Source organism: Diadema antillarum, unplaced genomic scaffold (assembly GCF_040938485.1).
Source record: "Diadema antillarum isolate AM-2024a unplaced genomic scaffold, OU_Dant_1.0 scf00000167, whole genome shotgun sequence".
NCBI lineage: Eukaryota > Metazoa > Echinodermata > Echinoidea > Diadematoida > Diadematidae > Diadema > Diadema antillarum.
Window position 1 is genome coordinate 774642 of NW_027271056.1, and position 24225 is coordinate 798866.

The 24225-nt window shown below is 39.6% G+C and overlaps 1 protein-coding gene across 1 annotated transcript; it reads left to right on the forward strand.

Annotated features, from left to right (window-relative positions):
* LOC139722519 (integrator complex subunit 10-like) lies at nucleotides 1–24225 on the forward strand. Its single transcript, XM_071633807.1, has 16 exons — nucleotides 1–168; nucleotides 3962–4029; nucleotides 4704–4807; nucleotides 10254–10310; nucleotides 10982–11064; nucleotides 13230–13311; nucleotides 13646–13952; nucleotides 15938–16122; nucleotides 16791–16915; nucleotides 17506–17644; nucleotides 18342–18424; nucleotides 20026–20163; nucleotides 21842–22036; nucleotides 22490–22655; nucleotides 23286–23379; nucleotides 24063–24225. Exons 1-16 carry the CDS (start codon nucleotides 1–3, stop codon nucleotides 24223–24225), a joined length of 2157 nt encoding a protein of 718 aa, XP_071489908.1.

Here is a 24225-nt window from a genome sequence, read left to right on the forward strand (position 1 = left end):
ATGGACACCAGCACCGACAGTTCCGAGGGGTTGAAAACTCCCCAAGTTTTATCTCGGTGGTTTGTCGAAAAATCGCAAACCTGCTTAAAGCAACAGAATGATCGATTTGCATGCAAGGCATTCCTCCTGACTGCTAAGTCGATTTATCCACAGAATTTTGAGATTCAGGTGCGTTCTTCAGACAGCGTTGCTGTAATCACGTCAATCCACATGAATCATAACATGTGGGACCATTGTAATCATGGTATATTTAATACTAACGCTAATACTGGAAGTGGACATCGGCATCTTTCCCACACTACATTAGCGAATTATAATATTAATTTATTTAATGTGCTTGTAACCAAGTGTTTGCCATAACTATGACATCCATTTACTTCACTCTCTCCAGTAAAACTGGAAGTGGAACTCACTTTCTCAATTCATTAAAAGAATAGCGATTCTGTTGTATTTTGATTAGAATAAATCTCAAAGTTGCTTTTATTTGTTTAATTAAATTTATTTGGCTTGTAAAATTTGTTGTAACATTAATAATTGAATTTTGTTATTTTCATTGATCTAGACCTAGTATGTCCTGTATCATTTCACTTTGTCTTTGTATTAATTTTCTTTCGATGAGGCAAATCTCTCGTTTGAAGAAGCTACACCCCTGTAGACAATGCCAGTGTATATCTTGGCAATCAAGGACTTAAAAACCAAAGATATAAAACACCTGTTTCTTGACCCTGGCCTAATCTAACACTGCCACAGGGGGGGGGGGGGGAGGGGGGGGGGGCACCCACGAGAGGAGGAGATTGTTTTGGTTTTGGCATGGGCTATGTAGCTCCATGGTGCGTGTGTGTGTCGACAAACTTCTACAATGCTCTCCTTATTCCTGTATTTTCGTTATTTATGGGTCAAATTTTTTCGTTCGAAATTCAAAACGGATGACTATAGAATTTCTCAATAGAATATAAAATCTAAAACTTTAGAAAGAATAGAGAAAATTGAGTGCACTTTGAATGGTCTGCCACAGGCAAATATCCTTATCATGCTCTTACGTAAGGCCAAGTAAAAAAAGAAAGTAGTTTCTCGTCCGGGTTTTTTGAGCAAGGCGATGAGGGAGGTCCTTACTATTTGATATCTTACTATTTTTTCAAGGATCGTCAAAATGAAAGTAATATGTGTTTCTCGTCCGGTAATTCTGAGAAAGGTAACGAGAGAGGGCTTTACGATTTCCTATATTCAATTTATGAAATGAAACATCACTCTGGTAGCTGTGTTATGAGACCAGGTCCCAAGTGTACGTCTTGCCTGCACTCTGTGCATTTTCAAACAAATAGATATATGTGCCATACTTGAAATGAAACTTCATGCATGCAGAAATACATTTGCTTTTTCTTTCCACTACAGATGTCAAGGGAAAATGACCATCTTAATACTGGTATTTAGTGTTGTAATGGCTTTTCTGATACCAGTGTACTTGCAATTCTGATGTATTGTGCTATTAATTGAAACAGGTATAAAACATGTCTTTCAACAAATGTACGACTGAAATAAATTCCATGATATTCAAAACACTAGCTTTATTTATTGGCGTTTGTGACTTTTTGTGTCCACACAGCTGGTATGTATATCTGCAGTTCTTCACAGTACAATTGTAGCACATTCAACTGGAAACTGGCTTGTACAATTGCAGATGGATGTCAAAATGATACTGATATGGCATTCTAGCATTAAACGTTTAAAGATGTTTCTTCATGTTCTAAAAAGACATTTGATAATCACTCATTATTTGGATGATGAATGATTGTATAACAGTACACACTACAGATGATACCACTCACGGCTGTGTCCGTGAATTTACATCGTGAAGAAAAGTATCCCGCAGAAATACGAGACAAACCAGAATCCGTGGAAAAGTTATTTATTTTGTAGATACACCCATTTAATAATTCTACATTTGCTGGAAAAGCGCATTCATTTTCTCTGCAAAATAGAATGTATCGATCGCCGTGACAGACCAGGGGATGGGGACCCTGGACAGCTACAAAACACGCACACTTTGCCGATATGTGGTGCGGCACGGCCACTGCACTGGCACCAGGGAGGTGTGGACCTCCCTGCTGGCACCGTACCTTCCGACACTGCACACACATGCACATAGTCACAATGACATGAAAATGTATACAAAGTCGATACCGTACAATCCTCACAAGCATTTGTACAGTACAATTCATCCGCTTAAAATATCAGAAACGGGGAAAAATACGAACAACGCGCGAAATATGCGTGGAATAACAGCGATTGTTCGCAAAAATGTTGCCGCTATCGCGTTCACGACGTACCGAGTGCGCTGTACATCACAGTCCAGTAGGCCGGCCCGCCGCGCCGCCCATCCAACTACAGTGCAGTTCGACTGCTTTGTGGGTCATTCCTTCTTGCCGATCGGCCGAGCTCGCAGTGTGAAATGCATGCGTTATTACATACGCACTACACACAGAAGCTACAGCTGTACTACAGTCTACAGCTAAGTAGAGGAAGCAAGGCGTAAAAATTAGAAATGAGACGTCACGATTGCAGAGACTCCAACTCTCCCGTTTTCGACGGGAGATCTCCCGCCGAAAACCCATTTTTGCAAAATCTCCCGTTCTCCCGTTTGAGATTTAATTTCTCCCGCCCTGGCTCAATGTCTCCAGTTGGAAAGGATTTCTTACTTATTGCTATCATATGTTGCAAAAATAAGCCTTAGATAGCACCAGAGAGCATCTATAACCCTAGGAACTTCACGCTTCGCACACATAAACTTGGGTCTCCCGTTTGCTGGGGGTTTCAGGCGGGAGAATCTCCAGATCAGAAGGTGCTTGGGGTTGGAGTCTCTGCGATTGGTAGGTGAATTGTCGATCTTTTTTTTTTTCGGCGGCCGAAAAAATAGTAAATATCAAAAAAGTCGATGCGGCAACTGAAAATCGATGCGGGCGGGGAGCGGGCTGGGACGAGAATTATGAATTTCTTGGTATTTTCAGCGCCATTTTGAAAATAGTAAATAGTAAAAAAATCGATGCGGCGGCCAAAATCGATGCGCGCGAGGACGAGAAACTGGTTTCTTTTTTTACTTGGCCTAATATGACAGCTGTTGCGGTCATTAAACCCTGGCTTGGCCTCCAGGTTTGCCACGCCCGAGTAGAAAGTTATTTTGCAGTGGGCAAGTACTTCGACTCCCAACTCTCAAACGACAAATCGTTAGGGGGGGTATAGCACCCCATAAGCTTCGTTTGGCGATGGGGTCTCGCCTCAAACGGGGGTTTGATGGCATGCTCTTTGTAGAGGTCTAACGTTATGGATACTTTTTTGTAAATATATCTTGTGCATGGTTGTGCCTAGGCCTAGAAGAGCATTTAATTATTAGATTAACATTACCCAGTAGTAGACTACCATGGTATCGCTAAATTTGATGCCATTCCATCTGGCCATGATCTAGCCAATGTATCGAAAACCGCACCAAGGTTTGATCTCCCATGCCAAGATTTGACCAAATGTAAAAAGCATGAAGTTTCTACATGTAGCAGGCAGTTGAATTTTGGACCGTGTTATCATTGAATTATGGGCGGCTTGCATTAAAGCATCAACTAGAGCCTGTGTTCAGAATCATCCATAGGTATCCATAGGTGGGTAGGTAGGTTACAAAACCAGAGGACAATGATATCAGTTGAATATTACCTGTACAGGTAGCAGTGTGTAGTGATTATGAACTTGGCCTTGTTAGGTTTTATTACTTAATAGATCTAACACTAAAGTAAGTTAAATCACATTTTGCTACCGATTTGTGTTTTTCTTTTTGTCATATATTATAAATCTTTTTTAAACCCTTACCTTAGCAGTGTCTAGAGCAGATGTTTAGGTGAGAATATTGTCTATAATGTGCAGGAGTAGTAAATAAGGGGGAAAATGTATTCATTCTTTTTCTTCTAATGCTTTACAGTACCAAGCTTACTGCTATGAGAAATCAGCTCAAGATGTCAAGCAGGCTGCATCTATTCTGCTTGAAATGTGAGTATGTCGGGAATCTGAATCAGAGTGAATGCTTCCTTTGCATTTTCTTTTTCTTATGCTTCTGCCATATGCCATAAAAAAAATGGAAATACATTGTAATGTGAACTACATTTGGCATTCTAGCTGTCGATAGTGAGTAGTACCAGCTGTGTTTTTGAAAGAAGTTTGATTTTGTGTATTTAGTATGTAGACTGATGAAACATCAATTCTGCAGCTTTCTCAAGAAAAGAAGAAGATGAAGAAGAAGAAGGCAATTAGTTGGTTGTATGCCTAGAATGATTTTTTTTTTTAATGCAATCTGTGATCAATAAAAGGCCTTGGGGCATTTCATGAAGCATTTTATCAGATATTTTTTCTTACAAACTGTTATAAGCTACCAAAATCCTTGACCTAAAGATTGGTCTGTATCTGGTTGTCTGGGATTTTTGCGGAGACTATGTCTGGCTTCATGGAATCCCCTTAGCCGTAAATGTCAAAAAATGATTAAGAAACTCCTCTGGACAGACAGATTTTTCTGTCTACTGAAATCCTTGCATCTGATTGGCTGAGAGCAAATATGTAAAAAAAAAAAAAAAAATCTGACAAAATGCTTCATGAAATGCCTACCTGGTCTATCCATTTAAAATGTATTTCCTCTCATTTATTTTTGATATGGTTGAAATCGGTCAAAGGTTCCACAAATTCCAGCAAGAACCGCAGTTGCTGGAAGAACTACAGGCCATCTCAAAAGCTCTGCAAGGGGATTCCAAAGACACTCAAACTTCTTTCCTCAAAGGTAAGCTGTTCAATATTGTAGAGAAAATGTATGAATTTGTGAAATGTATTGATCTTGAAAGTCTAATCATTGTGCAAATAGGAAACAGTCATGCTTTACAGTGTCCAGGTTTATGTAAGAGTTGTGAAAGTGAAAATGAGAAAGGTTCAATTGAAAATCTTTGGAATGCTGTAAATGGAATTCACAATGCAGAGGTTCTGTTTAAAAAAAGAAAAAGTGATAATGAATAACCCCATTGTCCCCAGGTACTCAACATTTCTTGCACTCATGATTCCTGACATTCTTGGCACTTATATGACTCCTCAACCTTACTTTTTGATTAACATATCACTATGAATATGATAATGAAATATTCACCATTTAAGACTGGAAACATTCAAGAGGATTTGGTACAAAATTGCATTTTCAGCTGATTTATTGCTTTTTTAGGTTAGTCTTGAACTTTCCTGTAAAACATTTGATTTCTGTATGCAATGAGAAGAGAGTTCCCAAATGCCACCAAGTGGTAGCTGGATACACAAGTACAGCACAATGTAAATTAACCACTCACAGACATTACTTGTTGCCAGTTATTGGCTCAGACGTGATCCAGTTTGATTCTTCGTGCAACAGACTGTTTTTTTACTTGCCAATTGAGATGTGAATGGTAGTGTGACATTATTTTGTAGTTGGCTGAAGAAGATAAAAAATAGATAAATTATGCATTGCAGTCTATGATAAGAAATTGCTTTTTATGCATACAACATTATTGGCCTGTTTGGTTTTGAAAAATAGTAACAAGTATGTCAGCCATAACAAGGGGCTTCCAAAATAAGACAAAAATGAGTCAAGTGCCTTGCTACATGTCAGTACATAATCAACTGTTGTTAGAAATTCTGAAGCCACCCCACCCTCCCCCAGTTATGGCTAAAATATACTACAGTATAGTTAATATAATATAGGACAAGGGCGTACCGAGGGGGGGGGGGGGTGTTTTGGGTGTTCAAACACCCCCCTTTGCCAAAAGGGGGTGTTTGAGGTGTTCAAACACCTCCCTTGGGCAAAAGGGAGGTGTTTGAGCTATTCAACACCCCTCTTCAGCAATGTTTAGATGTTGACAAATGAAACAAAAGCTGTCTTTACCGCTTTTATTTCCGTTTTGAATTCCGCCTTTCCTTTCTTTTGCGTTCATTTTCTCTCTCTGTCTCTCTCTTCCTTGTTTTAATGTTTGTGTGGATGATGATACATTATGGAGTTACATAATATTATACGCACTAAAGAACTCGTGTACAGTACGTGTTAATACTACGTTACTGCACCGCGCGCGAAGCTGACGCGCAAACAGTAGACATTCCCGATCCCTGCTTTGCTTTCTGACCGAATCGCGAAGATACATTGCGCATAATGTTCACCGTTTACCGGTATTATACCGTACGCGGTACCGTAAATTGTGTATGATGCATAATATTATGTGTGTACAATGCATGCTGCGCTGCAGCCTATGCTAGGCACATTGCATGCTAAGTTAGTAGTATCAACTACCAACAGTGGCGTATCGGGGGGGCAAGGGGGGCACGTGAAAAAAAAAACGAGAAAAAAAAGAAGAAGACGAAAAAAAAAAAACCCTCGCCCGGACGGGGGGAAGGAGAATGGGGGGGGGGGGAGGGGGCAGAAAACCAAATCAAACAAGATAAAAACAAAACATGAATTCCATGTTTTGTAACGCTGAAATATAAAAATTTTCGGCTCGCTCGCTGCGCCCGCTCATCAAAATTTATCCAAAAAAAAAAATAAGAAGAACAAAACGTAATGATGACTTGGAAATATAAAAATTTCGGCTCACTCACTAGTAGTAATTTAGAGTATTTTTCCAAGTCCTTAGTTTGTTGGCATAAATCGTTATCTATGAAGCCGTCACTATATCTTGATTAGAATTGTAAGATTTGATAACCCAAAAATGACAAGAATTCCATGTTTTGTAAGGTGAAATACAAAAATTGTCGGCTCGCTCGCTGCGCTTGCTCGCCAAAATTTATCAAAATTTATCAGATTTTATATCACCCTCAAAAAAACCCTTTTAAGTGCTCGAAAAAGCATATCAAGTGGACTTTTTTAAAGTCCCTACCGGGATGGGATTGGGGTTGAACACTGTTGGTATAAATCGTTATCTATAAGACCGTCACTATATCTTGATTAGAATTGTCATTCGAAGATTTAATAACCAAAAATGACAAGAATTCCATGTTTTGTAAGCTGAAATACAAAAATTTTCGGCTCGCTCGCTGCACTCGCTCGCCAAAATTCTTCAAGATCTATTACATTTAAATCACCCTCAAAAGACTCCTTCTAAGTGCTTGAAAAAGCATATCATGTGGCCTTTTTTTAAGTCCCTACCGGGATGGGGTTGGACACTGTTGGTATAAATCGTTATCTACAAGGCCGTCACTATGATTAGAATTGTAATTCGAAGATTTAATAACCAAAAATGACAAGAATTCCATGCTATGTATAAAGCTGAAATATAAAAATTTTCGGCTCGCTTGCTGCGCTCGCTCGCCAAAATATATCGAAATTTAGGGTTGCCTATTACATTTAAATCACCCTCAAAAGACCCCTCTTAAGTGCTTCAAAAAGCATATCATGAGGACTTTTTTCAAGTCCCTACCGGGATGGGGTTGGGGTTGAACACTTTTTCAGAAATTAGGGGCGCAATTTTCGCGCTTGCCACGGGCGCCGTTTTCCCTAGATACGCCACTGACTACCAAGTACAGTCAGTATAGTAGCCTACTGGAAGCAGCAAGCTCTGGAAGCTCTGGGAGTAGCAAGTTACTTGCTACTCAATGTAATTAGTAATAGCACATGGACTTGGTAATCTTTAGTAATAGTAGATATGAATTTTTTCAATGACTGAAAGTTAAAACTGAAAGATAACTGAGTGTGAGTCTACAAATTGTGGTTGGATGACTTTATTGCGCCTAAAATTCACTAGATATCTAGGTCTAGGAACAGTGGCGTAACTACGGGGGCATGGGGGGGGGGGGGGCACGTGCCCCCCCCCCAATCCGCTGGTTAAAAAAAAAGAACAAAAAAGAACAAAAAAGAACAAAAGAACAAAAAAAGCCTACGAAAATGGTAATTCAAGGGTTAGTAAACTGCTTTTGAAATCGACATGAAAGGATGGTCAAGAAAAAAAGATATTTTTCTAAGATTTCTTTTAACCACATAATTAAAGAGGTATAACATTGTTCAAAAAGCCCGGAGACGACAAAAGATTGTGATTCAGCGTGATTCCTGGTTGGCATTTTGAATACAAGCAGGATGTGCGCAGTGTACTCAGAATATCGGAATGGCAAAAAGAGTCGCTGCAATGTTGCGCAATGTTTGATAGGTTGTACACATTTGCTATCAAAGCTTGATCATTGATTTTGCAGTGTTGCTTTACATACTAGTCTATATTAAAATGCCTTGCATTGCCAATAATAAGACTTTACCTTGGCTATATATTTCCTAACTTTTCCATCTACATGAAACACACACACTCACAAACACAAACAAATTAGGGGATACTCTATATAAAGTGCAGATTTTGGACATCCTTCTCCCGCTTGGTCACTTCGACGCCCCCTCACTGGTCATACCTCCCCCAATCATGAACATAAACCGACACCCTTGACTTCCAGTGGCGGATCCAGTGGGCGCACCGGGCGCCCCCTCCCTCCAATGCGAAAAAAAATATACATGTAGCTACAAACAACAGTTTTTGGACGGTAAAATGTCAAAATTTTCAAGCTCGCTCGCTTCGCTCGCTCGCTCGCATTTAACCGTTATATGCCATTCTCCTGATGTTACTGCCAGTAATTGCCAGCAGTTGCGCCCAGTGCGCCCCCCCCCCCCCCCGAATTTCCAAAGCGAAAAAATATAGCTACAGACGGCAGTTTTGGGACTGTAAAATGTCAAAATTTTCAAGCTCGCTCGCATTTAATCGTTATGCAATTCTCCTGATTTTGCTGTCAGTAATTGCCAGCAGTTGCGCCCGGTGCGCCCCCTCCCCTTAATTTCCAAAGCGAAAAAATATATAACTACAAACGGCAGTTTTGAGACTTAAAATTTCAAAATTTTCAAGCTCGCTCGCTTCGCTCGTTCGCATTTAATCGTTACGCCATTCTCCTGATGTTACTGCCAGCAACTGCCAGCAGTTGCACCCGGTGCAACCCCCTTAATTTCCAAAGCAAATATATATATAATACATAATATATATATATATATGGGCCGTGACGCGAGAAAAGGGCCCCTAGGGCATTAAATACCGAAAATGAGGTTTCACCTCCACATTGTAGAAGAAACTCTGACGCATTTAGATATGCAAACCTTTTTCTGAAATTCCAATCCTAAATGACCCCATTACGACATTCAAAGAAGCATGTTTTGCCCAAATCCTGTCACTTTTTGATACGTCTATGCGTGTGCGCGTAGTTATAGCCAGTTGATCTTTTTTGCGCGTATTTCTTTGTCAAACTTCCGCGCAGTTTTCTGGCGTTTGCGCGCAGCGGTGCTAAGGGCCCTTTTCTCGCGTCATGGCCCATATATATATATATATATATACATAATAGCTACAAACGGCAGTTTGGGGACTGTAAAATGTCAAAATTTTCAAGCTCGCTCGCTCCGCTCGCTCGCATTTAATTGTACAGTTATGCAATTCTGATGTTGCTTCCATGAGGTGCGCCCACCGAACTAAAACATAGTGGAATGCGTGTCCCTATTCCCAACATACACGAGACTGTGCAGCCAAATTACCGTGTTGCGTCGCCATCTTGTTCGGTCAAATTTTCCTTTGGTGGCTGCATATTTCCTGGGAGAACACGCATTCCACCATGTTTTAGTTCGGTGGGTGCGCCCCCCCCCCCCCCCCAATGTACGTCTTGACCCACGGTACGCCACTGAACACCCCCCCTTTAAAAAATCCTGGGTACGCCTATGATATAGGATATTATAGTTCTGGTGGAGATGGGGATTTAGATGTTAACTTTTTGTGAGATAATTAGAAACCACTTTATTTTAATATTAAAGAGCATTCAATTCTAACAGGAATGAAAAATTTATATGATAAAAATCGGTTTTGAATTGGCTGATATATCCAAAAACAAAACAAAATAAAATAAAGTGGCCCTAATTAAAGGTGGGACACACCTTCTATTATAACCTCTTTGTTTTATGATATCTCGGCCATTTCAAAACCAATTTTTATTAAATAAACTTTTACTTCCAGTTAGAATCATATATGCTCCTTAATCTTTCATATAAGTGGGTTCTAATTATCTCACCAAAAAGTTAAAACCTGAATCCCCATGTCAACCAAAACTATACCATCCCCTTAACATTACAAATAGCACCCACACTGAATGGGTTTAAATAGCTGAAAGGCTTTCACTCAAGGTTTGTGATGTACTCTTTGTGTGTGTAACAGATGTGTATGAACACCTACCAACTACTGCCCAGAAGGAGATCCTCGTATTGTGCATAGGTGAGTAAAAAATCTTCGGATGGGATTGGTTTTATGTACGACCAGTTCATATTCAGGAAAGCAATACCTTGACTTCATAATCATAGCTGTTTGTTGTTTGTTGGATTTTATAGCTTGAGCAAAATAGTCATGCAAGCACCTTCACAAAATACTTGCATTATTTTAACATTTATTACTTAGAATATGCCTAGCAATGAGTAGCATAATATCTATTGAAATACAGTATATCTTTTTTAGCTCCATTTATTTCTGTTCTTATATACCTACTTATCAAATAAACAGAGCAGGTATTTGTACTAAATAATGTGCACTAGAATGTAATCATTTTGTTTACATTGAATATTTATGAGATGTGATGCTTTTTGAATTACCATTTACCTTTTGATAGGAGAACTAAGAATGTATTTAGAACTATATCAGATGCATTTTATTTATCAATGAGCAATATCATAAATACATACATCTATATCCACTTATCTCATGATATGTCTTCTATATACAGAAGAAAAGTTATGAGAGAAGGAATGCAAGTAGTTTTAGTAATGTAACAAACGCAAACAGAAGAAGACTGACCAGAATGAATATAATTCATTAGTGGAATCCAGTAATAGTTTTAGTAATGTGACATTGTTCTGTATGTTTTTTGTTTTTGTTATCCTTTTCGCATTTAGACCAGTGCCAGAATATTCTTGAAAAGTCATGCCTTCAAATGCTGTTACTCAGGAGATTTAACAAGAATGGATACGAGGAAGCGGTAAGTTAGGGAAAAAAAGAACCCACCTTTTTTCAACCATTTTGTATTTTTATATATACCATTTTATTACCTTAATGGACAAATGAAAAGCTTGTTATAGAATGTTAAATATGTGACCCGCCACAACAAAAGGATCTTAAAGTCGCTGATGGCTGAGCCGAGAAAATCAAGTTTGAAGTCAGATCATCGAAATCGGTCAAAACGATCAAATTTCTGTTTTTGACATAATTTTGTAGTCTAATGTATCGTCTATCATCTGCCAAAATTTTGAAGCTAAATGATACAAAGAAAAGGCAAGAAATTAGCGTTTTTCTGGGTCATGATTTTCTGACTTTCAACGGAACAAAAACGTGCCCGAAGTTTAGGATTTTTAGCGCCGCAGTTAGACTCTGCCCCTAGCAATGAGAGAGTGATCTTATTGGTCAATGTGTGGCGTCCTGGTTACTGATTGGTTACGCGCAGACTGCTGGCGCTAAGCTTGAATGAACATCGCAGCGGTTGCTAGGACCATACCTTCTATCGTCAAGAGGTGAAAACTGTCTTGCCTCCCCTTGATCATGATAGCGTCGGAAGGAAAACTTTGAAGGCGGTTTTCTCGAAATGCTGATTTCGTAAACCACTCGACATGCGCTAATAAAATCATTGATATCTACGCAACCGAGTTTTGTTATGAGTCATGTTATATATGAAATTAAAGTGGAAGAGTAAGGGAATAATGTGATGTCTTTTTCAGAAAATAGTCCTCTCCCAACTTTCGGATCCTTTTGTTGCAGCGGGTCACATATGTTTACCCTTGTTATGAAAGGATGTCTCAATCAGGTCCTCTTTCAATACATGTGCTGTGTACCAGGATCATAGCATTTTATATTTCATGAGTTTGTTTGTTTGTTAGAATTATCAAATGAATGGATGAATTAATAAATATTTCTTTGTGACAACTCCACTGGACATGTGCAACTCAGTTCTGACTGGTTTGAGCCAAAGTCAACTGCACACACTTCAGAGACCCCAAAAACTATGGCTGCACGGTTAGTGACTCTGTAAATGAAGGGGATTCCCATTAGCCCCATTTTGCACGATCTTCATTGGCTTCTTATCAACAAGAGGATTACCTTCAAACTTGGAGTTCTTGTAATTAAAGCACTTAGTGGCAAATCTCCATCCTATATCTCAGAGCTCCTAATGAGGCATCAACTAGCTTGTAGCCTGAGATCAGCAAACCAAGTTCAAATGAAGAAATTTCTCAGCCGCACAGCTCGGGGAGACAGAGCCTTCTACATCTCTGGACCCAAGCTTTGAAATGCCCTCCCTCCATGGATTAGAAATGCAGATTTTTTTTTATCATGCTTCATGACTTACCTGAAGACTGACCTCTTCCAAGCTATGCTTTCCCTATAATAGCACCAAATCCTTGACTCGGGATAATGGAAGCTAAATATCCCAACATCATACTTTGACTGAACAGTTGAAGTTGAGACATTCTAGATCAAACACCATGAGCGCCCTTCAGAGGCAGATACAGGTGCTATACTGTACAAGAAGCCGCCATCATCATCATCATCATCATCATCAATCAATCAATCATCCAAACATAACCCAAGATCGCATTTCCTGTAGTGAGAGATTGGTGACTGTGTTTCATTGCTGTGTGGTAAATTTATTGTCACAAGAAAAGCATGCACAACAATTTGATCTGCCTCATCAGTTAAGAGATGAGGTAATGAACTGAGCCTAGCATCAATTAAAAACGTTGAGGGGAAGAATAATTAAGGAGAAAGACCCCCAGGTGAATTTAAGACCATAATTTTAGATTGAAATAAAGCATAGAAATTGGATGAATTCAAAGTCCATACTGCTTTTCACTGATTTTCCTCTGTGATGATACAGCATTATACATTAAAGGCAGTCTAGAGTTTGTTTGTATGCATGTGTTTGTGTGCATGTTGTCATGTGTTCCAACGCAGGCCAATCTATGAATAGGGCTGCGCAAGTGTTCCAACGCAGGCCAATCTGTGAATAGGGCTACACATGTTAATAAGGAGATTGAAAGCACGCACATGACTCATTTCAGTGCTATGGATTGGCTTCATTCTTGAACCCATTTTATAATGCTTTGCAATTCAGAACCTGTTACATCTCATTGTGTTCTTGATTGGTCTTTTTAGGTTTCTCTTGTTGAAACTCTCCTGAATACTGAGAAGTCAGAAGGTGTGAAACATGTCATCAACCCTTACAGGAAACTCATGGGTGAGCTTCACTCATTCTTTTTGAGCTTAACAAATTATTCTGTACTCTGCAGAAATCAAGTAATAGACAAGTTTGCCGGCCAATCCCAAATTTAATGTAAGAAAAGGTAAAAATTTACTCTGTAAAGTGTTGTGTGCTTCAATTTTAGACTGACAGGATAATGGCCCATATCCTATGCATTTATAAAAGTAAAATCAAGCAAAGGATGCTTACTTGTTAGCAAATGTTCATATTTCCCAATGTTTTGTCTGAGCAATGCCATGCATATGCTGTGATATATTTCAGGCAGTCATACTAGCCAGAGAATGACTTTTCACTTGTAAATATTCCCCAGTCTATAAGATCCTGCCAGTCATTCTCTCCGTGGACAAGCTCAGCCAACACTGCTCCACCAGGCAGTATTCCAAGTGGCTGCAGAAGACCATCGAGTTCTTCGTCACCGTGGCAGTGCAGCCCCACCAGAAGCATGTTGGTGGTGGGGAGCACCTTCCCCATGGGATGGGAGGAGGAGGGGGCGGAATGGCCGGAGGGGAGGGGACGGAGCTCCCCGAGGGATCGGTGTGGGACAACCTGCAGCACATTCTCAAATTGCTGGCCAAGAGTGTGCACTGGGAAACTGGGTTCATTGCTCCTGCAGAGAGGTGAGAACGATTCTTGGAGCCCTTAGCTGACTAATGCAATGTTTCGTTCAATTCTTGTTGAGCACTGTTAATATACGGTGATCAAGTAAAGTAAGTAGTGTACATGTGGTCAGCAGACAAAGTAGTAGTAGTGGTAGTAGTAGTAGTAGTACTGTAAAAGTGGAAATTTTTGTGGTGTTGAAATTTTCGCGCATTTCGCACAACCCGAAACTAGCGCGAAAATAAAAGCATGCGAATATTTTTGCTTGCCATATGTTCCAGTAGTTGATGTCTTGATTCCGCGGAATTAGAAACACGCGAAACTCTTCTTACCCTGTCGAGCGCGAAAAATTAGTCGCGCGAAAATAACCACTTTTACAGTAGTAGTAGCTGCTAGTGTTATATATGCTGTAAAACCAGAATTGTTCGCGTGCATTTTAATTTCACGAATTGTGTGAGAGCCAAGATTCACAAAATTAAATGCACGCAAAAGTTCTTGTTTACACTGTATGCATTGAATGCCAGTGGCAATTCATGAAAATGTCATGCTGTGAAAGTATCTTGCTTTACAGCAGCGAATTTCAGACTTGTTACGAATTTCAGCAAGCTTTGCAGACTATTTCTAGGTCACTTGATATATTATGCTATGCTTCAGTATTACAATGTTTCCTATACTGGTGCTCACTTTTTCTTTTTTATGCCTCCGCAACGAAGTGGCCGGAGGCATTATGTTTTCGGGTCGTCCGTCCGTCCGTCCGTCCGTCCGTCCGTCCGTCCGTCCGTCCGTCCGTCCGTACGTCCGTACGTCCGTCCGTCCCGTTTTGTTTTTGTCGATATCTCAAGAACCGTGTGATGGTTTTACATCAAACTTGGTATGAGGGTATATCCTTGGGGGATAATACTTTGTGTGGATTTTAGGGTCACAGGGTCAAAGGTCAAAGGTCACAGGTTATTTTGTGAAAAAAAATTGAAATTTCATGTTTTTCTCCATATCTCGCAAATGGTTCAAGGTATCTTCATGGAACTTAGTATATATGCTTGTACCGATGGGCAGTGATTATCTAGGGAAGTTGGGGGTCATGGGTCAAAGGTCGGGTCAAAGGTCAAGGTCAACTCCTCAAAATATCACTTCTTTCCTTATATTTATGCAATGAATAAAGGTTTTTTTTTTAAAACTTGATGTATACATGTATTACCCAATGTATATTCTGTGGGAAGTTTCTTGCCAAAAGGTCAAAGGTCAAAGGTCAAGTGAAAGTGCTGAATTGCACTTTTTCCTCCATATCTCAAAAGTAACTCAAGGTATCATCATGAAACTTACATATTTATGCATGTTCAACCTAACAGTGATTCTCTTTGGAACTGTGAGGTCAAAGGTCAAAGGCCAGGTTTAGATAATGCTAATTTCCCATTTGATACTGAAATTATACTTTTTCTCAATACCTTGAAAAATTACTCAATGCATAAACTTATAAAAGGGTCAGAAGTCAAGTAAAAATCATCAGTTCCCCAAATACCTGCACTCTGACATTTTAATCATTCATCCAATTGAACCTAGTTCTAGGAAAGTGAACATTCAGCACATTTGTGTCAAACCTGTCATTTTAATATTTTGCCAATTGTTTGAAACTGTCATCACACATTGTCAAGACATTGTACTATAGACCTATTAGGAGAACCATGCATTATGGCGGAGGCATATCAGTAGCCGTAGCGATATATCTAGTTCTTTTTTGACATGGCAGCCACTAATTGTAGAATGATAATGGGGAATACTACTTTAAAATAGAATTGGCACAATTGAAGAACAAAAATAACAGAAGAAGTAATGAGTGAATAACAGGGTAATCTAAAAGTGGCATTTGCACACTGCTGATTACTGCTTCTTAAAGTGCTTTATTGGAATTACATGCTAAAATTTCCTCCCCTGTGGAGTTGGAGAGCCTGTAAGCCAATGTGCATGTAAGTGACAGTGCTATTTCCTCTCAATTCATGTCACTTGTCAGTGGACTGGGCGAAAGTTGGTCTGTCATCCAGAAGCATTTGAAAAAGTCTGGCAGCAGCAGCAGTGGTAAAGATGGAGACTCGGAGGAGGCAGTTCCGCCTAAACCCGCCTTCTATGCCAGCCTTGTGCTGCTCCTGAGAGCCTCCCACCGCTATGCCGCCCTGATGAACTCTCAGCATCATGCAGGTCAGTTGGCAGGAGTTATATTCTCTCTCTTTCTCTTCTTCTTCCTCCAATCTCCCTTACCAAGCAGCACAACAATTTTGTTTTGTGAAAGGGATGGTATAGAATTGGTGGAGATGAGGATTGGGCTTTTAACTTTTTGCGAGATACCAAGAAACCACTTATGAAATGATACAGAGCATACCATTCTAAGAGGAATTCGGAGTTTATTAGATGAAAATCGGTTTTGGAATGGCTGAAATATCCAAACACAAAATAAAACAAAGTGATCCTAGTAAAAGGTGGGTCCCGCTTTTTATTAGGCTTTATTTATTTGAGATATCTCAACCAATTCAAAACCAATTTTCATCAAATGAACATTGAACCCCTCTTGGAATTACATGCTCTTTCATATTTCATAAGAAATTTCTCTTTATCTCTCCAAAAAATGTTAGAAACCTGCAGTTAGGTCTCACCCAAAACTAAGGACCTGCAGCCTGATCTTCTATGCAACTGTAGAACAGGTGTCTATAAAAACAAACAGAAAACAAACAAAGAAAAAAGCAAAACAACAAAAATAACTTGTATCATAACTCTTACTCTCTCTACTAATCTGTCACATCACTGTCATACCACTCTACACCAGTTCTACAGTGAGACCTATGCTTGTGTATCTGATTTTCTTCTCCCAGGGGCCACCAGTCACCACCACCACTCACAGGTGCTCCTAGAGGACTTGGAGCCAAAGAAGCGATCCAAGAAACACAAGCATGCCCACAAGAAGCGCAAGCTGGAGGCAGACAAAGACAGCCACATTGTGAGTTGCTCGGCAACCATATGATAGTCTGTTGGATTTGATGTCATGCACAGAAAACAGTCATTTTGGAACTTGATATAAATTTTGAAGTGCTCCTTGATGCCATAGTATGTGTGTTGACAAAAATAATTCCCTTTCATATGTTTGTCTGTGTCATTCTATCTCTTGATTCTTTCTTGGTTATTGATGATACAAACTTTTTTTTTCCCTCTAGAATAAACTCATGTGTATCCATCTGTTTTATTGTCTGTCTATCTTTATGTCTTTTTATCTTTTCAAAGTTGCTTTCTTTTTATTTATTTCTCAATAAGGCTGTATTGCTGATGTAATATCTATTTTTTCCAGTGAGTCTGTTTAATCACTATTGTATGTCAAAAACATTCTTTACTAGAATGGGAATTTATATGGACAAAAAGTGTTTTCAGTTGGTCAATAAGTTCTAAGAAGGCCTTGTATAATCAGCAGTTGGAACACATCTGAAAGGAAGTAAACTAGTATAGGTACTTGAAGCTGATGCCAGGGATGAATAACATATACTAAACTGTCGAGTAAATGCTATTCTGTTGTTATCTTCTTTGATTGGTGGGAAGGATTCCGACGAGTCTGATGATGTCTGTGATGTCATCCAGCCTTCTGAAATGACGGCCCTCTCATCTGAGATCACCGAGGCCTTCCATACTGCCATGAACTGTTGGCAACTCCTCAACTCCAATGAGCTCTTTCAGAAAGGTATGTTTTCCATGTCTTGGTATCTGATTCATGTCTTTTGCAGGAATTACCATGAGGAATCTCTTTCATCATATCTCTTTATCGTAGTTCCACAGCTGAAAAAAGGGAAAGGGGTTCAAGGAGTATTGATGTGATACAGTCTTGAGTTAAGCATCTGGCCAAATGGTAAACTTGCAAGTGTACTGTGATGTCCAGTTTTCCATTTCTGACTCCATTTCTTGGAGAATATCCTTTTTCTGCCTTCCATAGAAGGCTAGGTCGAAATCACTCTTCACAAGGTTTCTACAGGCTGACACACACCATTTTATACATCTTGGGAAATGAGAAGTATTGTTGGTGAATGTCTTGTTCGGAATAAAAGGCCTGAGGAGCTGGGGATAGCCTACTACTAATGGAGAGTCAAAACTTCTAGATGGGAGACTCCCCTACCTCTCTCTATTCTATGGCCAGTAAATACAACCTTAATGTACACACAGATTCATGTAGCAGTGTGTTTAAAATACTCGGACATGCACTTCGATGATAGACTACCTGGTATGTAATACCTTTAGAGATATTGGGAGGATGCAATACCATGAACAGAGCTTGAATTTGGCCTTAGCAAAAGAAAGAAAGAAGGAAACAAAACAAACAAACAAGCAAACAAACAAACAAACAATCAATACACTTTTCACCATCTCTTCCTGGATACTCCTAGACTTTAACTGGTTGTTGCGCCGGTGGAGAGCTGAGACGTGGTTGTGGTTCAACAGTTTCCAGGCTGATAGACTACTGTACCTGGTGAGTAAATAATACCAGAACACTGATCATGTACACTTGCAGACTGATTTTCTCTTCTAAATATGGTAAACTGCAGAAGTTATAATGTTTAGCAATTTGCTTTTATTCAATAAACTACCGGTACTGCAAATGTTTTTATTGTCCCCGCCGAACGAGTTCGAGCAGGGGACTATGAAACGGGCTCCGTACATGTGTGTGTCCGTGTGTCCGTCTGTCCGTCTGTCCGTCTGTCCGTCTGTCCGTCCGTCTGTGCGTCCGTGTGTGATCAAAATGTTCAAAATGCTACTCCTTCGCCATTTCTAACCCGATTTTGATTCTGTTTGCTTTATATGATAGCACTACATGGGAGCTTTGAAACTTCTATACAGAATTTCAGTTGTGACCTTTGACCGTGACCTTTGACCTATATTGTACATTTTGCTTCAAAATGCTACTCCTTCGCCATTTCTAACCCGATTTTGATTCCGTTTGCTTTATATGATGGCACTAGGTGAGGGCTTCAAAACTTCTACACAGAATTTTGACCTTTGACTTCTTTGACCTTTGACCTTGATTTTTGACCTATATTGTACATTGCCTACAAAATGCTACTTCTTCGCCATTTCTAACCCGATTTTGATTCCGTTTGCTTTATGTGATGGCACTAGGTGAGGGCTTCAAAACTTCTACACAGAATTTTGACCTTGGACTTCTTTGACCTCTGACCTTGATTTTTGACCTGTATTGTACATTTTACTACCAAATGCTACTCCTTCGCCATTTCTAACCCGATTTCGATTCCGTTTGCTTTATGTGATGGCACTAGGTGAGGGCTTCAAAACTTCTACACAGAATTTTGACCTTTGACTTCTTTGACCTTTGACCTTGATTTTTGACCTATATTGTACATTGCCTACAAAATGCTACTCCTTCGCCATTTCTAACCCGATTTCGATTCCGTTTGCTTTATGTGATGGCACTAGGTGAGGGCTTCAAAACTTCTACATAGAATTTTGACCTTTGACTTCTTTGACCTTTGACCTTGATCTTTTTACCTATATTGTACATTTTGCTACTAAATGCTACTTCCGGCGGGGACATATATTACGCACCGCGTAATTTCTACTTTTCCTTGTTGATGTTGTATTGCTAAATTGCACCTAACATTCTGCTGTTTGGGCAATCAATCATTACATCAGATGTTGGTGTAACAGAGAGAGATTGATTTTTCTTTAAAACTTCTTCTAGGACATGGAGCTCTTGAAATCGAAGGATTTGCACCAGTCAAAATGTCATTACTGTGTTATTCTTTGTTGACTAAAATGGAGCTCTCTACAAGTCACCAAGGATGAATTCAATGTGCAGAAATCATCTCTAAACAAGTAACAAAGTTGATATTCTGAGTGTAATCCTACTTTCCTTTCAGTAGTGATGAAATATTTATCTAATACAAAATAAATATGTAAATCAACTGCATTTGTAAAAACCTTGTCCTGTAAAGTGTTGTGTAGGTACTTCAAGGCTAACCACTTAAGTGTTTTAACTGGTCCCCAACATAACTTTGAATAGCAGCCTATTCATTCTGCACAGGTCACTAGCTGACTCTTTTTCCGTGTTTCCAGGGTGAAAATGTGCAGGCAGTTGCCATGTTGCAGACGAGATTGAAGGCAGAGCATGATGACACGCCCCTTGACAACCAGGAGCGCATTAAGACTCTGGTGCAGCTAGCAAGCATTTACCACTCCATGAGCAGACTCTCTGTGAGTTTGGGATGCCATGTGCTCTAGAAAGGAACTTGAAGTGATTCAAAACATACTGTAGCAAAATCGTAATGCACCTAGGTCAAATTGATTTTGTGTTTCTTATAGTCTTCCACATTTTATGTTCATCTTTGATTTATTTGTGGCAAGGGATTTCTGTGTTCATATACAATGCAATTATAATGTGCATTGATTGAAGATTAAATTGATGTTATTATGACAACTCCGTGTTCTCTCTGCATGTTCTGTGTTGTATGATATATGTTCTCTGTCCATAAATGAAATGTTTTTATGGGCTTATCTGCATACTTAACCCTAAAAAGACTGGGCTAAAGGGCCCCCCCTTAAGATCTCGGCCATGGATCGCGCGATCGCCGCGGAAATTTGCACAATGGTAGTGTGCAACGTAATCTACAAAAGCGTATATTCAAATTTTTCGAACTAGTCTTCTTTTATATTATTTTGATTAATTATGCTAATATATGCGAGAAATCAGTCTCTTTGATCTAAATCAGAAAATTAAGCTCCAGAAGTGCTCATTTTTGGTCTAATTATTCTTTGTGGCATTCTTAGCAAATGTACGTGAAAAAAAATTTGGTATCAAAATTAATTTCTTATTTATTTTATTGTTTCATGAATTTCTTATGTATTTCTTTGTTTTTTCAACCTTTTGTTTTTGTTGTTTTTTTTTAACAAAATTTGTGGCAGACACTTTTTGAAGCATAATACTCCTAAAACAAATTAATTTTAGCCATTGAAAGTAAAAATAAGCATATTTATATGAACCATGTGAAAAAACTCAATTTGCATTGACTTTGTACACAAAATCAAATTTTTGAGCCGTTTTCTGCCCCACGTGCATGTACAAAAAGTTATGTAACTTCAGAACCGTACCCCCGGACGTCACAAATTTGGTGTCAAAATGTGCGGGAAACTCGAAAGAAAAAAGTCATAGAGCATCGCGGCGAGGGCATTGCGTGTTGCAGATTAATCGCGCGAAATGTCGAGGGGGGGGGCCTTTTAGGCCCCCCCCCCCCCCAGTCTTTTTAGGGTTAAGGCAATGGTAGTAATAGTTCCTTATGTCTTTGAGAGAAGGGAATGCTAGTTGATTTACATGTGCAATTTGCACATGTTGAAGATACTTACAACTTTTCGTTCTCATCTTGAACTTTCAAATAGGTTTTTTTATTATCAGGGGCTCACTTCAGAAATATGTTTGTTAAACAATAAATGTATGGCCCAATAATTGCCATTTCCATGGCAATGACATGGATACTTTTAACTTAGCAGTTGGTAAATAGCTGTGGCCATAATAGCAGCAATTATTGCATCATACAATAATCAGAGACCTTGTCACAAAGTGGACTCCTAGTACCTTATGAGGAAGCAGAAATCACAACAACACCTCATTAATCCCTCTTTGCTTTCTTAGGTATTTCTTTCCTTCTTTTTCCTTGTAGGATTTAATATTTCATTTCTTTGTATTCTGCCACTCTGACTGAAGGGTGGAGAAGTTGAAAAATTCAGTTTTTCTTCGATATGAAAAAACCAAACATCTCCTAACGGTATCAACAGCAGCTGGGGATGTTGTATATGTAGGAGATGGCTCATGGGTCACAAATACATTACTATGGGAAGTGATGATCCAAACTTAATTTCTGTTCATTTTGTTCGTCAGGATGCCTGTGACTCCATCCTTGAAGCCATTAGCATCCTTAGAGAAAACTACGTCGAGGGGAACCCAAACCGAGGCATCGTGAGCGAGGGCTCCTTTGCTGCAGGAGGCAGGTCAGGCAGGGTGCTCCACATCATACCTGCCACACCCACTACACTTCTGCCGTATTGCATCCAGCTGGTGCTCTTGGCTTTCAAGGTTCGTTCTCTCATTCATCATTGCTCTCCACTGTAGAGTCTTCTGTTTGTTTGGTTTTTTTGTTCTTTTTATCAGCCTCGTGGAAGGGATATGCAAATGATGCAAAGGCTTTTGTTTTTATTGTTTTTTCTGTGTTGATTCATTTCAGAAGGGCATGAATTAGATTTATGCTAATATTCATTCTGTTGACCAAACAGATTGTCAGTCTTAAATTTCAGTATCTTTAAAGAGAATTGGAAATACTTTATTTCAGTTGAACAGCTATCGTGTACTTGAAATCATGGCATGTAAAAGAAAAAAGCAACCTTATAAAAGATGTCAGTGATCAAGCAGAATGATTGCATGAGATCAATGACTTGTTCAAATGTATTTCATATAGTTTGTTGAAGCAACTGCTGGGAAATAAAGTTCTTATGCTGCTCTGGCTCACTGTTGCAATATTTCAAATTTCAGAAGCGTGTCCTGCATCGCGCCGACTCCAATGACACAGGCCTTGGTCACCTGATCGTTCTGATGCAGTACTACTGGCCGCGAGATGAGCTCCTCTTTAATGAGGCCATCCGAAGGATCCGCAAGAGGGGCCACTTCTCCTACCACTCTTTTCTCAGTTACATCATCAGTATCCTTTTATTAAATCTCTGTCACTAAAGAAGGAAATACGGGAGCTATGATACTTGCAAAATAATATGGTGTGGTAGCTGAATGGGTAAACTTATGTCTTCTTGTCCTTAACAAGGTCATATTTAGGTATTACATGACTAGAGTATCATTTTACAGTAATGAGGGGAACACACGAGCTGTTTGTTTCTTTGAACTAATCTTAAGCAAAACCTGGAAAAAATAATTATGGGGCATAATGTTCTTCACTAATCCCTGGTCAATTGATGGATGATGGAGCTTTAAGTCTTTTTTTTTTTTTTCAAAACTGCATAGCCAAACTTTCTAAGTACAGTGTACATGGCAGGTATCTTTACCAGTGTAATGGAATATGCAAATGGTCACCATGCCCCCAGCTCTCAAAATTGCCCACCGCCCTCCAAGCTTGAAATGTTCTGAGGCAAGAGTCGAAGGTGAATTTGCGATACTCAGGTGAGCGCGAGACACTCCTGGTCTCTTGGTAATTTTTTTTTTGTTTGCTGCCCTTAAAGGAGGTTATTTTATGGATCGTAACACCTCTAAACTTCCTTGCTTCGAGAAGTATTTTTAGGGTGTGCTGTGAAAGTCAGTTTCTTACATCAGCTTAATTCAGACATTGACATCCTTGAAGAGTTTGCCTACCTCAAGACAGAAGATGGAGGGAAAGTTAACCTGGATCTCCTACCATCTTCATCAAGTGTTCAGAGGTATTGACAACTTTAAGAGATGTCAAGTATATAATTCAACCCATACTGATGATGGCACTGGAATTTTTGCGTGAAGATATAATGTACTTTGCATCACAGCGCACAAAGCCTGGTGTTTCTTTACATGGCATACTGTGCAATGCACAATCAAGGAGTGTTTGCTCTTCTGCTGTTTTTGTTTGTCTCATAGAAAAGCAGATACCCAGCAACTTTGTACTGCTTCAGTAAGGTTATGAGATACTGTTGCTCAAAAACTGGACTGGTAAAAATCACTGTCGGGCCAGTAACTTTTCAGGAATTGCCAAATTTACTTGTCTGACATGACCACTAAAAAAAAGTTAACATTGTTGGGGTCAGTCAAAAAAACAGAACAGTACCAGTAGATTTTAGGTCCAGACCAGTAAAAAATGAAAAAGAACTGGATATTTACTGGTCTGACAGGGACAGGTCGGACCAGTAGGAAAAATGGGTTAGTGTGCAGTCCTGTGAAAGGCCAAGATATTTTTGTTTGTTGTAATCCTCCAGCTAGACTGGTGCTGGAGGCATTGACTGGTGCTGGAGGCATTATTTCTGTCCTTGAGGTCATAAGTGTAATAATGGTCAAATCTGTCTGGGGCATTGTGTGGGTTCCCATGCAGTGATATTGATCATCTCTTCTTCCTTCCATGGTGATATGAATCCAGGCAGCGGACGGTGACTCGTGGGGTAACCAGGGGAGGCAAGGAGGACTTCCGGGCTGCCATGGAGCGACAGGTGATGCGATGCAACGACAATGTGGAGGGCGTCATCCTCAAGTTCTTGTCGGAAGAGCGAGATTCCATCAAGCTTACTTTGGCAGACAGCTAG

Bases quoted from the DNA above. Each gene is read 5' to 3' on its own strand.
- LOC139722519 (XM_071633807.1), top strand. From the start codon at position 1: ATGGACACCAGCACCGACAGTTCCGAGGGGTTGAAAACTCCCCAAGTT. The intron at 16,123-16,790 runs GTCAGTTGGCAG...TTCTTCTCCCAG, and splicing joins GAACTCTCAGCATCATGCAG to GGGCCACCAGTCACCACCAC. The intron at 17,645-18,341 runs GTATGTTTTCCA...GGATACTCCTAG, and splicing joins CAATGAGCTCTTTCAGAAAG to ACTTTAACTGGTTGTTGCGC.